This window comes from Gallinula chloropus, assembly GCF_964237585.1.
Source record: "Gallinula chloropus genome assembly, chromosome: 19".
Lineage (NCBI taxonomy): Eukaryota > Metazoa > Chordata > Aves > Gruiformes > Rallidae > Gallinula > Gallinula chloropus.
In genome coordinates, this window is record NC_140104.1 from 9,145,294 (window position 1) to 9,161,478 (window position 16,185).

General features: G+C 47.7%; 1 protein-coding gene across 1 annotated transcript; it reads left to right on the plus strand.

The window, feature by feature from the left end:
* Positions 1–5,468: 5,468 nt before the first annotated feature.
* On the plus strand, positions 5,469–13,520 carry RFC2 (replication factor C subunit 2; the record flags this gene model as incomplete). Its single annotated transcript, XM_084272829.1, has 11 exons — positions 5,469–5,593; positions 6,430–6,499; positions 7,143–7,184; positions 7,563–7,669; positions 8,545–8,646; positions 9,272–9,372; positions 10,477–10,634; positions 10,980–11,045; positions 12,081–12,161; positions 12,488–12,601; positions 13,243–13,520. The coding sequence occupies 11 exons, from the start codon at positions 5,469–5,471 to the stop codon at positions 13,351–13,353; spliced, it is 1,077 nt and encodes a 358-aa protein (XP_084128955.1). The 3' UTR covers positions 13,354–13,520.
* Positions 13,521–16,185: the final 2,665 nt, after the last annotated feature.

Genomic DNA, 16,185 nt, shown 5'->3' on the forward strand with positions numbered 1-16,185 from the left:
CCCCTCTCCTACACTTCTGCCTTTATCAACAGCGTTAGTGGCCAACAGCTGCATTCTGCCGTCTAGGAAAATGTATGCTTAAAGAATTTACCTTGGGGTTTTTTGTAGACAGGAAAGGAATTCAAGGAGAAAGTCTCTTCTCTTGGCTCTCACGGGTGACCCTGTGTGGCTTTAATACAGGTGTCCGTACTCCCTCTACTGACTAGAGCTGTAACCACACGTCTGGTCTTCTACTGGACACTTGGTGTCTGCTTCGTGCTAAACAGGAAAAGGAAAGGAAATTGCAACTCTTAAGCATCCAAACCCAGGCGAGTAGGACTACCAGGGCACTGCTCCTGAACCCTCTTCTTGTAAAGCACTGGGCCAATAATAATTTGTTCCTCAACACACACATAAAAATCATAGTAAAGCTGCTCAGGTTTAAACTTGCCATAATCTAAATCCACTCTTTTAAGTGTTTTCAGGTGTTTATAAAACAGAATGTAAATATATCCACCACTAGAGTCTCCTGGTAGCAATAAACTCAAATTTATCTTTCCAGCTACTTTCTCACCACAGTCTGTGACCTGCCTCACTTTCAGCTGTATGGATTTCCTACCTGCAGACATAAGTCAGTGTGCTGCTTCTGATTCCATGCCACAGCACTGGAAAAAATCCATTTAAAGGTATTAATGAAAATGTAAAAAACAATGAGATGCCATAAATAGAAGTGCTGGGGGAACAGGGCAGGCAGATGTCACGCTGCGTTGACTCAAGGCTGTTCTGCTGTTGCTCTGCAGCTACTAGAGGTGCTAAGGAGAGAGGAAGGATGAGGTAGTGGATGGGGAAATAAGCTAGCAGACCACAGTGAGCTGATGGAGAGCAGATGTGTCACCTCAGCCATTAGGACTGGGAGGGAATTTTAAACAGCATACATAATGTTAGCTCAGATCAACACACCTGTACCTGCCAGGGGCGTTCTAGGGATAACCATCTGGAGAATGGAGGAGTGCTATGGTGCTACAAGTACACATTAATACCCTGCATGTACTGACAGTTTGACTCCCTGTTTTGCTCCTGAGGCTCAAGCACAGCAGCTCCACAGGAGTCAGGGCTCCTGTCAGTCAGGGTGCAGACACGTCAAGCCCACGCAGACCCTCGCCAGAAAGCACTGGCCCAGCCTCCCTCCTCACCACCCCACCATCACTGGTGTCTGTAGCAGCTTCACTTCACACTCTCAGCCCCAGTGAGCACAAGATACAAGGGTTGGTAGTGTCTGAATTCATTCTGCTGTCTCCAGCCTAACTGGAGAGCGAGCAAGCAGGGAGTAGCCTCCAAGGGGACTGCAGGCTCTGCACTGGCCTGGCAGCCAGGCTGTGCTACGTGACCTACTTGCGGCTGCTGAACAACAGCACTGCTGCAAGAGGAGGTGGCAGCTTCAACTGGGGCTGCAGGGCTGGCTGGAGACTGGGAGCAGGCAGCCAAAGGAACTTTGTGCCTCTCTTGGCACACTGATTTAAGGTCTCAGCCTTTCACATCTGCTGGGTAACGTGTACTAGTGTTGGCCTTAACGAGAACTCACAGATTGACTCCAAAAGCAAAATGACCTGGAATAGGAAAGAGTTCAATGACCTGGAATAGGAAAGAGCTCTCCACTCCCAAACCCACTGTATACAAGGATGGTTTCATTGCCTATCTGCACTGGTTATGCAGTACAGACACATACTTCCACCAGCAACTGCCTATAGGTAGTTTCCTCTCTTGTGCTTTATTTCCATCGCCTTCTGGATTTTCACAGAATCACAAGGTTGGAAAAGACCTTTAAGATCATCAAGTCCAACCATTCCCATCCTAAGCTAAACCAGATCCCTAAGTACCTCATCTACCCTTTTTTAAACACACCCAGGGAAGGTGACTCTGCCCCTCCCTGGGATTCAACCACCTCCCTGGGGATTTATCCCTGCTGAAACCTGGACAAAGATCCTTCCTAAGCAGCTGCTGTGTAGGGCTGTGTTTGGGATTTAGGATGAGGATCACATCCATAACACAGATATTTTAGTTGCTGCCAAACAGTAGAGGACTCCTCATGCTGCCCTGCTGATGAGGAGGCAAAGGTGACCCAAACTGGCCAAGAGGGATATTCTGTACCATAAGATGTCATGTTCCTCTTGTAACTTGAGGCGTGGGGGGGTCAGTGGGGTGCAGCTGGGTGTCTCATGCAGCACTGACTCCGGGGTGATGGCTGAACACCTGCCTGCTGATGGGAAGTGGTGAATGAGTTCTGTGGTTTGCTTTGCTTGCACGTGTGGGCTGAGAGGCTGGGCAGACAGCTGGGGGGTCTTGTGCAGCATCAACTGTGGGTGGAGAGAGACATTGTGTTGTTCATCACTTGTGTATATATTATTAATACACGTTATTATTACCATCTTCCTGTTTCTATGTGTGTCCCATTAAACTGTCTTTATCCCAACCCAAAATTTCTCTCTTTGCCTTCTGGTTCTGTCCCCCATCAGAGTGAGAGGTTGGGTGGTGCTCAGTTGCTGGCTGGGGCTAAACCATGACAATGTTACACCTCACATCACCCCTCATAATTTCATCACTTGCTTTTCACTGTCCTCCAACTACTGTCTCACTTTTTTTGTCTTCAGTAATTTTAACTTCTTAAACTCAAAACAAGCTGCCCTCAGCTTCACCAACCATAGCATGCAAAGCAGCAATTCTTCTGCCACAACTTCTGCATTTACCTCTGATGAAACTTGTTGCATTGGGCTTTAGCTTCCCCGTAGGAGCCAAAGCACAAGCCCTTGGCTGGAGCTGATCTGAAAAGAGCCTCCACAAGGTCTTCAAAGGACTTGTTCTCTACATCAAGCACCTGCAGCTGGGACAACCACAAAACCTCTCCCTCCCTCTCTGATGGGGATCTCCATTACTAGCAGGGCATGCCTTTGAATGCACCCAAGAGGAGCATCCCACTTGCTAACTAAATCCTCAGCCACAAACCTGTGCCTGCACTCTATACTGACTGCAAATACCTAGTAAGTTTTATATATATATATATATATGTATATCCTCTGGGGTGGGAAACAGGTCAGAAAAGACAATCTAAAATTCAGGGTTAGTCTCCTTTCAGGGCACAGTGCATCTGCTGCATTCATGTGCACCCAGGCACTGCTGGTGACACATCAGAAGAGTTCTGCCACTCCAGCACCGAATTTGGAATCAAACTTGTCCCAGATGTATCCTGTCATCTCAACAGACAGAACACAATAGAAACAGTTCAGATTTCAAGGCAGAGGGGTTTTAAAACTTTCAGCTTAGGTCTGCCTGTCTACCTGCCACACATCCCTACCAATAATAGTGCTGCATCCTCAATAAATACCTGTTTTGTGTACTACAGAGCCACTGCAGGGAAGTGAGGAGTTACTGCCTACCCAGGGGCTGCAGGGCCTTAGAAGACTCTGCTCCAGAGAAGCCCCACCATTGCAACTGGTTATCAGAAACACATGACAACACCTCTCATCAGGGTCTCTGCCACAGTTCTTATGAACAGCCTTTCCTGCTGTCCTTTGGGTGCTAATCAGTGGCAATCCTCCACCCAGAGTGGCAGAATTAGTGCTGGCCAGGACAATTACATCTTATCCAGAGGCTGGTACTTCCTGAGAGCGTAACAAGTGTTTCATTTGGCAAGGAACCAGAGCGTGCCTGGTGTGCTCTGGTGAGACTTCCATGACCAGCAGCGCTGGGTGCAGCTGCAGCATTTCACTGTCTCACCACAGGCTCTGCTGAGTACTGCAGAACATTCAATTCAAAGAGTAACATCAGGAGCTTGAGGTACTGGAGGAACAAACTATTCATCCAGCATGTCTGCTACAAGCAGCCTGAGTAACAACAAAAAATGCCAACTGTCTTACTCTCAGATGCCACATAATCATGCTAATTCCCCACTTTTCCTCCAACAGAAGTGTAGTTCATCCACAGCTAGTTCAGCCAGCCATGTAAATACTGCAGGCCACTGACAATCTCACTCTTAAATAACATTTAACCTAAAGCCATTATGAGCTGTGCACAGCTGTATGCAAAGGAACATTAAAGCACTGACTACCTCACATAAAAACTCAGATACAAGACTGTGCTTTGCGTAACAGAAACTTCACCCTCCAGTTTGAGAGCCTTGCAAGGAACTGAGCAAACCCCATCACTGTCAGGCCACAGGCAGAAGCACTTCCACAGGCTGAGAGCATTTATGTGCCAACCTCAAAACACCCAGTAACAGGCACTGACAATAACACTGGGGTGCAAATGTTGTGGCAAGAAATAGGAAGTTACTCCCTTAGAGAAGCATCACTGCTGATACAGCCTCAAGTACAATCAGCTCCAAGTCCCTGCCTCAGCCCAATCTGAAATTAGAAACACTTCTCAAAGAATTAGAGCCCAGTGTGAAGGGTGTGCCTCCTGCCCACTGAGCTACAAGTATCATTGATTGCATGAAGCACCAGCAGACCTTGAGGTTGTGTCAGGGTCCCAGGAATTACTGAGGCTTAGAGCTATCACAGACACACAAATTCTAACGTAAATGGAATCACAGAATCACCTGGGCTGGGAGACACCCTTCAGGTCAAGTCCAACCACAGCCCAGCCCACCTCTGGACCATGTCCTTAAGCACTTCACCTACACACACCTTTTAAATACCTCCAGGGATGGGGACTCCACCACCTCCCTGGGCAGCCTGTGCCAACGCCTGACAACACTTTCAGTACAGAAATTCTGCCTGATATCTGACTTAAATCTCCCCTGGGGCAGTTTTAAGCCATTTCCTCTCATCCTATTGCTTCTCACCTGAGAGGAGAGACCAACCCCAACATCTCTGCAACCTCTTTGCAGGGAGCTGTAGAGAGTAGTGAGGTCTCCCCTCAGCATCTTTTTCTCCAGACTAAAAGCCCCAGCTCCCTCAGCAGCTCCTCACAGGACTTGTGCTCCAGCCCCTTCCCCACCTTTGTCACCCTCCTCTGGACACACTCCAGCACCTCAGCATCCTTCCTGTAGCGAGGGGCCCAGAACTGAGCACAGAGCCCCACACTTCCCCGTCACACATAACTCAGGGGCATTTTGCAGCGTGGCTTTTATTGTTTTCCTTGCACAGGGAGACATAAATGCAGCCAGCAGAGAGGCAGCCTCCAGACTCCTGCAGCTCAGAGCGCTTCACTACCGCCCAACCCGTCAGCAGGCCCGATAAACCAGCCAGGCTCCAACGCACAAACCCACACCCAGCCCCCACGGCCCTTTGCCAGCCCCAGCAAGGCCCGGCCCCGCCTGCCACATCCCGCAGCGCGCCCGAGGCTCCGGCCCGGCGAGGGCGCCGGAGAGAACCCGCCCTGGGGAGGCCGCACCCCGCCGGCCCTCACCGCCCCGTCCCGCCCCGCGAGGCGGGCCCGGGAGCGCGGCGCGCCCCTCACGGAGACGGGCCCGCGCCGCACCAGCCGCCGCCGGGATGGAGATGGAGGTTGAGGCCGCGGAGGACGAGAAGGCCGGGCCCGCGGCAGGCGAGAGGCGAGGCTCCGCCGACCCCCCAGGGGCCGCTCCTGCCGCCGGCGGCGGCCATTACGAACTGCCCTGGTGAGCGGCGGCGCGGCCCGCGCGGGGCAGGCTACGGGCAGGGGAGCGCGGGCGGCCACTCAGCGCCTGCGTGGCGGGGCCGGGGGCGGGAGAAAGGGCCGAAGCCGCGCGGCCATTGCTGCGGAGCGGAGCAGGAGGCGGGCCCTGGAGGGGCCTGGCCAATGGAGGGAGAGGGGGCGGGGCGCGGGGCACCGTTGGCGGGAGCTCCCGCTGGGCGGTCGGGCCTGTGTCCGCACGCGCCGCCGCTGAGGGGTTCGGGTGGGCCCTGCCCGCCTGCTGGCCCCGGGCGCCAAGGCCTTACCCCCGGGCTTGGGCATTGCCCCCCGTGGGAGAGCGCACAGGCCAGCTGCTCCCCGTAGCCCTGGTGGCAGAGTGAGGCATCCAACTTCTTGGATGCTTCAAGTCCTCTTTGTCCCGTGTTATCTCACTATAAACATCCTCTTCATAGAATCCCAGACTGGTCTGGGTTGGAAGGGACCCCAAGGATCACAGAGCTCCAACCCCCCTGCCACAGGCAGGGACACCAACCTCCAGGCCTGGAGCTACACAAGGTTGCCCAGGGCCCCATCCAACCTGGCCTTGAACACCTCCAGGGATGGGGCACCCACCCCCTCTCTGGGCAGCCTCTTCCAGCCCCTCACCACTCTCTCTGGAAAGAACTTCCCCCTAAAATCCAATTTCAACCTTCCTTCCTTCAGCTTCACTCCATCCCCCTTGTCCTCTTCTCCCAGGCTGTCAATATATCTGGGATTCCTCCAGCCCAAGTGCAAGACAATGTAAAGCACTACTAAAGCTTTGTTAGACCTACTGAAGAGTGTTGGATTTTGCCTTTACAGGGTGGAAAAATACAGACCCATGAAACTATGTGAAATAGTTGGAAATGAAGATACTGTGAGCAGGCTGGAGGTGTGTAACTGTCCTTTTTATCTTTGTGGGTTACCTCAAAAAGCCTAGTTCTGCACACATGTACAGGCCATTAAAAGCACTGTTGTATTTTTACATCTGTACTTGAAAATGTGGTAAAAACCTTCCTGATTTACTTCAGAAATTAGGTATTGTAGGACATACTTGGGTGGTGCCCTAAGGAAACTACACCTTCTTGAATCAGGATGCAGTTTGAATTGGCTCTGTTTTGATACAAATATGTAGCTGTTACAACATTATTTCAATGATCAAATACAATTTATATAACAACAGAAAAAAGTAAATTCAATGGTTTTCTGGAAGAAAACTATTTTCTTTGTAAACATGAGTTTGTAAACACAGTATTTGTAAGCAGAAAGCTTATACTAGCAAACATATAATGGGTGCAAAGGAAAGGCAAAATTAAGTCCTAAAGATCTGTGGAATTAAGTGCTTTGAAGTTTTCCTTTATCATTCTAAGGACTGACTGGTTCAATTAAAAGTAATACAAAAGTAGGAAGGTCCAAAAAAATTAAAGCAGGAAGGAAGAATGGATTCACTTTACTTCTCATGCTTGTAATAGAATTTGAAACAGTTTATTCCTGGTATTTTCTTATATAATTTTTTTGTTACTCTTCTTTCATAGGTCTTTGCAAAAGAGGGGAACGTACCAAATATTATAATAGCTGTGAGTATTGCTGTGTTGTACTGGGTTTCACTGCATTGGCTTCTGAAATCAATCCACAGTAGCCTCCCAGGATAGATTTGCATTGTGCCTGAATAGATTGCTGAGAGAGATGCTGAATGTACATCACAGAGCAGAGTTCTGGGTGGAATACACAGCAACTGACCTGGTCCTTGTGTGCCTAGTGAAACATGTCTTGTGATGCTCCCTGTGGCATTTCTCTGCTCAGTTGGAGGCAGGATCCTGAACTCAGGCAACCTCTAGTCTGATGTGCTCTCTGCAGTTCCTCTGTTGCAGCTGTTTGTCATGACTAGGAAGTATTGTGGAGAGTACATCAGTGACATTAAACTTAAGAGTAATCCTTGCATTTTGCATTTTTAGGGTCCCCCAGGAACAGGTAAAACCACCAGTATCCTCTGCTTGGCTCGTGCTCTGCTTGGTCCTGCGTTGAAGGATGCTGTTTTGGAACTGAACGCCTCAAATGACAGGTGAGGATGAATAAACCTCATCAGCCTTGAAATGAAAAAGCAAGTATCCCTTTTTACTTTTGGTTGTTTTAGAATGTAGGGTAAGGGCATTAGGTATGTAGAGGACACTGACTCAACTCCCAAGGATCAGGCACTAAGAGCTGATTGTACTTCCCAAGTTCTATAGCAGACCCATCCCAAAATACTCTGAAGATACTTCAGAGATGTTTATGAGTATAGTACATTTTACTTGCCTTTGTTAGTATCAGCTATAGAGGAGCTATGGACTCACAACATTCATTTCCTAAATAGAACAAAATTAAAATAGTTTGTTTTTAAAAGTAAGCCTTCACTGGAACTCTAGACAAGCAGCTGAGTTGTGCTAAAATGCCATATCCAGCAGCTTTTCCTAGACTCCTCTGAATTACAGCTGAGTCTGTGGATGTAGCTGTGTGAAGCACTTGCAGAAGAGTAAAGCAGTATTAAATGCTTCTCCTTTGTCTCCTTTCTTACCTCTGCCTTTTGCCAGGTAAGGCCTTTCATGGCAGAATTGTAAACGAGGTTAATTTTATATATATCATAGAATAATAGGTTTTGGAAGGGACCTCCAGAGAACATTGGGTCCAACCCCCCAAATATATATATATATATAAAATGCTAAATTATTCTTTCAAAACCTCCAAAAAGGAGGAACATTGGCATTTAAATCTGCATCACTTAGGCAGCCTGGCTTATAACATGGCTTCACAACACCTAGACTGGCACAGCTGAAGGGGCAGGGATAAACAGTGGGAGAAGAGGGAGCTCAGGAGCACTTCAGCTGCCATGGCTGCTGAATAAAACCTGTTCTGTAATTTCACCCATCTGATCATGAAACACTTGAATTATTGTTCCAGAGGCATTGATGTTGTGAGAAACAAAATCAAAATGTTTGCCCAGCAGAAGGTCACACTTCCAAAAGGTCGGCATAAAATAATCATCCTTGATGAAGCAGACAGGTATGTTGTTTCTTAATTAACCTCAGCTGCTACGTGAAGTGGGTCCTATCTGTCTTGGCAGTCTTAGATGTTTTTATCAGGCTAGCAAAATGATTTGTGAGGAGGCCCATATGCATTAGGCTATCAAAAATCATTTGTGAGGGGGTCGATATGCATTGAACTGTGTCCTTGGGAGACTACTCAGATCAAGCAGAGATCGTTGCTTCTAAGGAGATGCTGAATATTGGGGTGATAACAACTTGTGGGTTAGCTGCATATGAAGTGGCATCATCCAGTTTACTTGCTCTTTCTCTTTGAAAAGGGTCTGGCTTGCATAGACAGCTTCACCAGACAAAAACAGGACATTCTCCTCCATCTGTATAGAATGACTACTCTTAGCAGTACTTGTTAGAGTATTAATGGCTTCATTTTGTGTGGTAGTTTTATGGAGATCTCAGTGATGACCTACATTACAGGGTAATTTGTTCATGTGACTAGAAAAAGCTGCTTGATTTATCAAGGCAGAATATCAAGGAATTTACAAATCACTGTTTAATATCAGTAAACTCAGAAGCTTGTATAAAAATAGCCATTAGGCTGCATCCAGCAAAGGGTAAAATCTGTCCTAACTCTTTTTCTACCTCAGCATGACAGATGGAGCCCAGCAAGCATTGAGAAGAACAATGGAAATCTATTCCAAAACAACACGCTTCGCCCTCGCGTGCAATGCCTCTGACAAGATCATAGGTAAAGTGCTGCTAGTCCCTGAGAGGTTTGGTCATATGTTCTCCATGCTGTTGGATAACTTCCAGGTCAGTTTTCAGAAATACCTTGGAGCTGCTCGTTGCAAGAAACCATAGTTCTGAAAAATCAAACCAACTGTACATCCAACTCACAAAAGAAAGAGTGTATTTTGTGTAGCTGGTGACCCCTCTGAACAGCTGCTTTTGATGTGCACCCTCAGCAAGTTTGGGGATGACACCAAGCTGAGTGGTGTGGGTGACACTACAGAAAGAAGGACAGGAGCCATCCAGAGGGATCCTGACAACCTGGAAAGGTGGGACTGGGTGAACCTAATGAGGTTCAACACTGCCAAGTGTGAGGGGGATGGAGTGAAGCTGAAGGTAGGAAGGTTGAAATTGGATATTAGGGGGGAGTTCTTTGCAGAGAGAGTGGTGAGGGGCTGGAACAGGCTGCCCAGAGAGGGGGTGGTTGCCCCATCCCTTGGGGTGTTCAGGGCCAGGTTGGCTGGGGCCCTGGGCAACCTTGTGTAGCTCCAGGCCTGGAGGTTGGTGTCCCTGCCTGTGGCAGGGGGGGTTGGAACTCTGTGATCCTTGGGGTCCCTTCCAAAGCAGACCAGTCTGGGATTCTATGATTCTATGACAGTGATGTGCATACCTGTGGAAACAGATTTCTCATACTTTGAGCTTAATCTCCATCCAATCCTGCTACAATGTAAGATGCTCCATGTATTGTGTGATATGTATCAAACCCCTTTTGTTGTCCCGATTTCTGAAACATAACTTTGCCTATAGGCCAATGCTTTGCAGACCTTTAGGTCTCTCTTGTTTAGCAGTGATAAATGTAGACATCCATAAAAGCAGGGGAACAGAACAAGCTGAGCCTCATAAATATTTGCACCTGATCTGGAACAACTCAAGCAAAGCATTATATCAATTATATATGCTTAAGGAGATACTAATATTCTGCCTGAAGCTGACATGTTCTTTTTCTTTGAAAGAATTCAGATGAAGAGTTGAGAACAGATCGTTTCTTTCAAAATTACAACAAATATTAGGGGATGTTTTTTGAGAAAAGAGGGAAATGCTAATCCCACATCTCTGTCCTTAGAACCTATTCAGTCCCGGTGTGCTGTGCTCCGTTACACCAAGCTGACAGATTCACAGATCCTTGCAAGGCTGCTGAAAATTGTTGAGAAAGAGGATGTACCCTACACAGATGATGGACTAGAAGCCATTATTTTCACAGCCCAAGGAGACATGAGACAGGTAAAAGAAGAAAGGCAAAAACCCCTTTGGATTGTTGCTGTCATGGATTTATCTGTGCAGAGGTAAAGCAAAGGGCATGTGACCTGTGGCACAAGAGTAACTATAAACAACTTGGGTTTGTGCAGTTTTATGGTGGATTTACTCCTTAAAAGTGAACTGGTGGGAAATGGATACCAAGTAAGTGGGAGGAAGCAAAGTCTGCATATGTTTGGGGTTTACTTTATTGCTCAATTGCAAACTGCTTATTTGGCATCATTTCCAGAAACGTGTATTTCATCCTGAGGAGGGGATTGAGAAGCAGAGCACTTCAGAAAATAAACAAAGGCTTATTTTTTTCTTTCCCAGGCATTAAACAACTTACAGTCCACATATTCTGGATTTGGCTTCATAAACAGTGAAAATGTCTTTAAGGTTGGTACCAGTGTAAAACAGTTGTTGTGCACTGCGGCTGTGCGAGACCATCGGCCAGACAGTGAAGGCTATGAAAGTGCCAGTTTGCAGACAGCACTGTGGGTGTAGCAATTACAGCATCAGGCCATAAAACCATATAGATGTGCCTTCTGAAAAGGGAGAGCATGCCAACAGTTAGTCCCTAATGTCCCTAAGGCTGAGGCTTTGTGGCTTCCCAGCTCTCTCAAAGCTCACAAATTGCATAAACTGCTGGGAGATACTTTTGTTTGTCACTTAGATGTTCTCATTTCATGCTCTTGAGTCTGCCATGGCTGGAGAGCTGGATACTCACAGAATCACAGAATGATAGAGGTTGGAAGGGACCTGGAGAGCTCATGGGGTCCCATCCCTCTGCCAAAGCAGCTCCCCAGCGCATATTGCACAGGGCGGCATCCAGACGGGGCTGGAATATCTCCAGAGATGGAGACTCCACAACCCCCTGGGCAGCCTGTCCCAGGGCTCTGGCACCCTCACTGGGGAAAAGCTCTTCCTGTGCTCTAACTTGCAGCCATTGCCCCTTGTCCTGTCCCCACAGAGCACTGAAAAGGGGCTGCCCATTTCCCCCTGCATCCCATCCTTCAGATATTTATCAGCATGAAGAAGGTCCCCCCTTAGTCTTCTTCTCTCCAGGCTGAACAGCCCCAGCTCACTCAGCCTTTCCTCAGAGGGGAGATGCTCCAGGCCCTTCATCATCTCCATAGCCTCCTCTGGACTCTCTCCAGGACATCCCTGTCTTTTTTATCCCAGGGAGCCCAGCACTGGACACAACACTGCAGGTGGGGCCTGACCAGGGCAGAGCAGAGGGTGAGGATCACCTCCTGTGACCTGCTGGCCACACTCCTCTTGATGCGTCCCAGTCGTATTACTTGAAATTTAATGTGTGTCATAGAATGTGTCTGATTCAGCACTTCAGCAGTTACAGAAGTTTGGTGAAAAGCCCAGGGGTTTAATGCTGTCTTCTAATATTTCAAAGTGTAATATATCTCTTTGCCATAGGTATGTGACGAGCCTCATCCTCTGCTTGTGAAAGAAATGATACAGCACTGCATAAATGCAAATATTGATGAAGCATACAAGGTTGGTTTTGATGGGTTGTGTCTGCATAGACAGACACTTTCTCCCCACAAATTTCTTGTTTGTTTTTTGAAGAATTCACAGTGTCTGTTGGTTTTTAAGATAAGGGCAATGTCATGCAGGTGAGTTGAATTAAATCGTTTTTATGCAGGGGTCTGTTCAGATGAATAAGCCAACAAGCAGAATTACCTGGGAAAGAACTGAGGTTAAATCATCTGATAAACAGTACATTTGGTTCCTGTAGTTATATAGGGCTGTTCAGGAATGAATATGCTTGGCTCACCTGCTAAGGTCTGCAGATAAATGAGGGAATATTCTTGCCTGCACAGATTCTTGCCCACCTGTGGCGACTCGGGTACTCTCCAGAAGATGTGATCGGCAACATCTTCCGTGTGTGTAAAACCTTTCAAATGCCAGAATATCTGAAACTGGAATTCATCAAGGTCAGTTCTAACCTAGCTCCCAGGTGGGGTCTTTTGGGCCTTTTTAAGATGGTATGATCTCTACTGCAGGGACAGCCTTGGGGTTTTCTGAGATGTGCTATGTATTAGTGCAAAAAGTATTTCTTAATTTCTTACTACTGCTTTCTTTCCCACTCTGCCTCATTGGCTTGTCAGTAAGAATGGCCACTTGAAACTTAAAGTCTGATCACCAAAAGTCACTTGAGTGATCAACTAGAATTAATAGCAAACTTAATGCTGGCTGTAAATCTGTTATTTACATCAAAGCCTCAAATAACTCCTTGACAACTTCCTGCAGGCACATACTTCTAATAGGTAGTAAAATATGAAATGACATTAACGGCCCATTGACAAAAGGTAAACCGATGTAATGGAATCACTCTTCAGGTGTAAAACTTGTCCTCAAATACTACAGGCACCTTGCTCCTTACAAAGGAAGTGGGGAAACATGGGTTTTGATGTTTAAAAATAAAAGGAAGAACAGAAAGCCAGTTGGTCTCTTACATTGAAGTGACTCTGAAGTTGGTCTCTTAGCAGGAAGGGATGTGCTCTGTTTTGTCACTGGTCATTCTGCACACAGACTGGGAGAGAAAACAGGAGACTTACTCTGTCTGTATCCCCAGGAAATCGGGTACACTCACATGAAGATAGCAGAAGGGGTGAATTCGCTTCTCCAGATGGCTGGACTGCTGGCCAAGCTGTGTCAGAAGACTGCAGCCCCTGCAGCAAGCTAGACGCTGCCCTGAGCAGAAGCATTTGTTCTGGGAGGCAAAGGCCTGGCGTGCAGCAGGCAGCCTGAATTCTGCCTGTTCTTTGGCTTTGCAGAAAAATAACTAGGTCCTTCAGTAAGAATCTTTTGTACTTTATTTTTAGACCAATAAAGCTTTAAAATGTAGTTTAACTCAAGGACTCTTATCTGTTGTGTAACCAAGGTGGCAGAGAGGACGGTGACAGTCCAGGGCAAGGTCTGGGTCTCTCAAAAGAACTGCTTTGTCAGTGGTACTGAGACCTGATGGCAGGAGAAACAGAAACTGAATCAATCCTGTTAGCAACTACACTTCAAGCCTGTCCATGAGGAGTGGTCTTACCCAGACCAAGAGGGGAGAATTTTTACACAGAATAAGGCACTTAATGAAGTTATAATGGAGGGATGCTGAGTGGGAGCCACTCCTGAGCGCTGGTTACGTGCTGTGGGTAAAGAAGATACTGTCATCAAATTATACCACACTTAAAGGTGCCAGCTATTAATTTTGGATAGTTCCTTAAAAAAAAAATTACCAAATTCTGGGACATTCTGCATTTGAGTTCCCTTTTCAGTTCTGCCTTGTACAGGCTGCCCAGGGAGGGGCTGAGTCACCTTCCCTGGATGTGTTTAAAAAAAGGGTAGATGAGGTACTTGGGGATCTGGTTTAGCTTAGGATGGGAATGGTTGGACTTGATGATCTTAAAGGTCTTTTCCAACCCAGTGATTCTGTGATTGTGTTAGGCAATGTCATTTCACTGTAGTTTGAGGGTGCCAAAAAGCTATAGCATCGTGCCTTCCTGTCTGCTCAGCTTTGGAAACCGCCCTGCCAGTGCGGATGAGCAATAAAGTGTGAAATGCAGAGTGAAAGCAAATCTAAATTGAATTTGACCACCTCCATATCAGATGTGAGATAATGTATCTCCAGGCAGAGCTACCTTAATGTAATTAAGTATGTTCTGCTCGCTGCAGTCAAACGAAGCGCGGTAGAGGTCCGAGTAACTGGTGCCTGCACTTCACCCTGCCCCAGGTTAGGGATGTCACCCTCAAAGTCTGTTCTTCCTTCTCTAGGTATTTGTTGAACTTAGTGTTTTCCCAGCCAGCAAATTCTTGCTACAGCACAAACACTGTTAAATATACCACTAAAACTTAGTATTAAGGGGCTCTAGCTGCTGAGGACAGGAATAGAGTTACCGCTTCTGTCCCCAGAAGTTTAAGGCACAGTGTAAAGAGTTGGTTAATTCTGCTTTGGCTGTATGTCACAGCCAGCCTGCCCTGTCTTTGCTGTCTGGTTAAACGTGTTGCCTGCTGAACGGGGAAGGAGGGGGAGTTAGAGCTGAGGTGCTATCAAAGAGCACACAGTGATGGGGAGGAGGGGTAAGGCTGGTCCTTACCCTGCAGGGTGTACCTACCTGGGTATCGTCTGCTCTGCCATGCTGGGGCCAGCGGAGGGGTGAGAAATGAGGGTCACAGCTCCCATTCCTCACTGATTTAATCCGTGTTCTTCTTCACTGTGTTCAGTAGCTGCATGTCAGCTCCAGTTTGGAGTGGATTCTTTTCTGGGCTAATCCTCTACAGCACTGTGGGAAAATAATCATACTCCCTTTTCCTGCAACGAGGAACAGAATGGATCTGGGGGGCTGCCAGCACTGCCAAAGGTGGCTGCTCACCCTGTGAGTGCAGAGCTTCCCAGCTGCCAGCCAAGGCTCCCCAGCTCCATTTGAGAGCCCCACCACTGGTGCCAAAACTACTTTCTCTAACGCATCTCAGCTTGACAACAGGAAGTGAATTGCTCACTTGGCTGCCTACCTAATGTGAGGAAAGAGAGATACATGGACCCAGGGGAGGTGACATTTCTCCTTGTGTTATCTTTAGACAACACAGGATCTGGCAATTTTGGTTGAGCACTAGAAACCCTCACGTACCTAAATTCAAGTGCTAAAAGGACAGTGTGTCTGTGTATGCACTCACACCTACATACTCCCTCATGGCAAAGAGAAAATGGAAGGTGTTTGTAAGTGATGAAAGTCCCCTTAAGAGTCCCTGGATATCTTCCAGTGAAATGAGATCACTGGCTGTAAAGTCCTTTAGGAGCTTCACAGAGCTGAGAAGGGATTTACCTCTCTCTACAGCTGGCTGTTCTAGGGGCTGCAAGGGGAGGGTTTGCTCTGACTCCCAGTAAGAGGAGGGAAGATCCTCCACAGCCCCTCCTGCCCTGCCTGCTTTGGCTCCACACCATTCTAGTTCATTTAGGCAGTGGAGGAGCCTTACGCCAGGGAAATACAATTGGTATAACCCTCCTCCCTGCTGAGGGGGGGAGCAGTACATCCTCTGTTCTGCACACTCACCTAATGGAGAGATAGCTTTTGTGGACGGGCTGGTATCTCTAGCTGGATCATCTAATCATTGCATGGCTCCACTCATCTCTGAGATGAATCCCTACTAGGTGTAACATCCCCACCTGACACTGAAAACAGAGCTCATGCTTCACCCCAGCAAAAAACCCACAGTCTGCAGCCCTCCATGGGAAGCAGGAGCTTCTTCAGGGGCTGAGATGAGCCACCCAGGGTGGGAGCCTCATGGCCCTGTGAGGGCCAGGCACACCAGTTCAGTAACAAAGGCATCTCCTTGTTTCCTTGCCTGCCTGCCAGCCTGTGCAGCCCCAGCTCAGGCTGTTTGTCACTGCTCCAGGCTCACTGCTCCCCCCAGCCCGCGCAAACCTTCCCCAGAGCACCAAAACAGCAGGAAAACAGAGGGTGAGGAGTGGCTGCCAAGGCAAGCAGAAAGCAACCGCAGCTCCCTGCCTGTGTATATCCCTGATGTG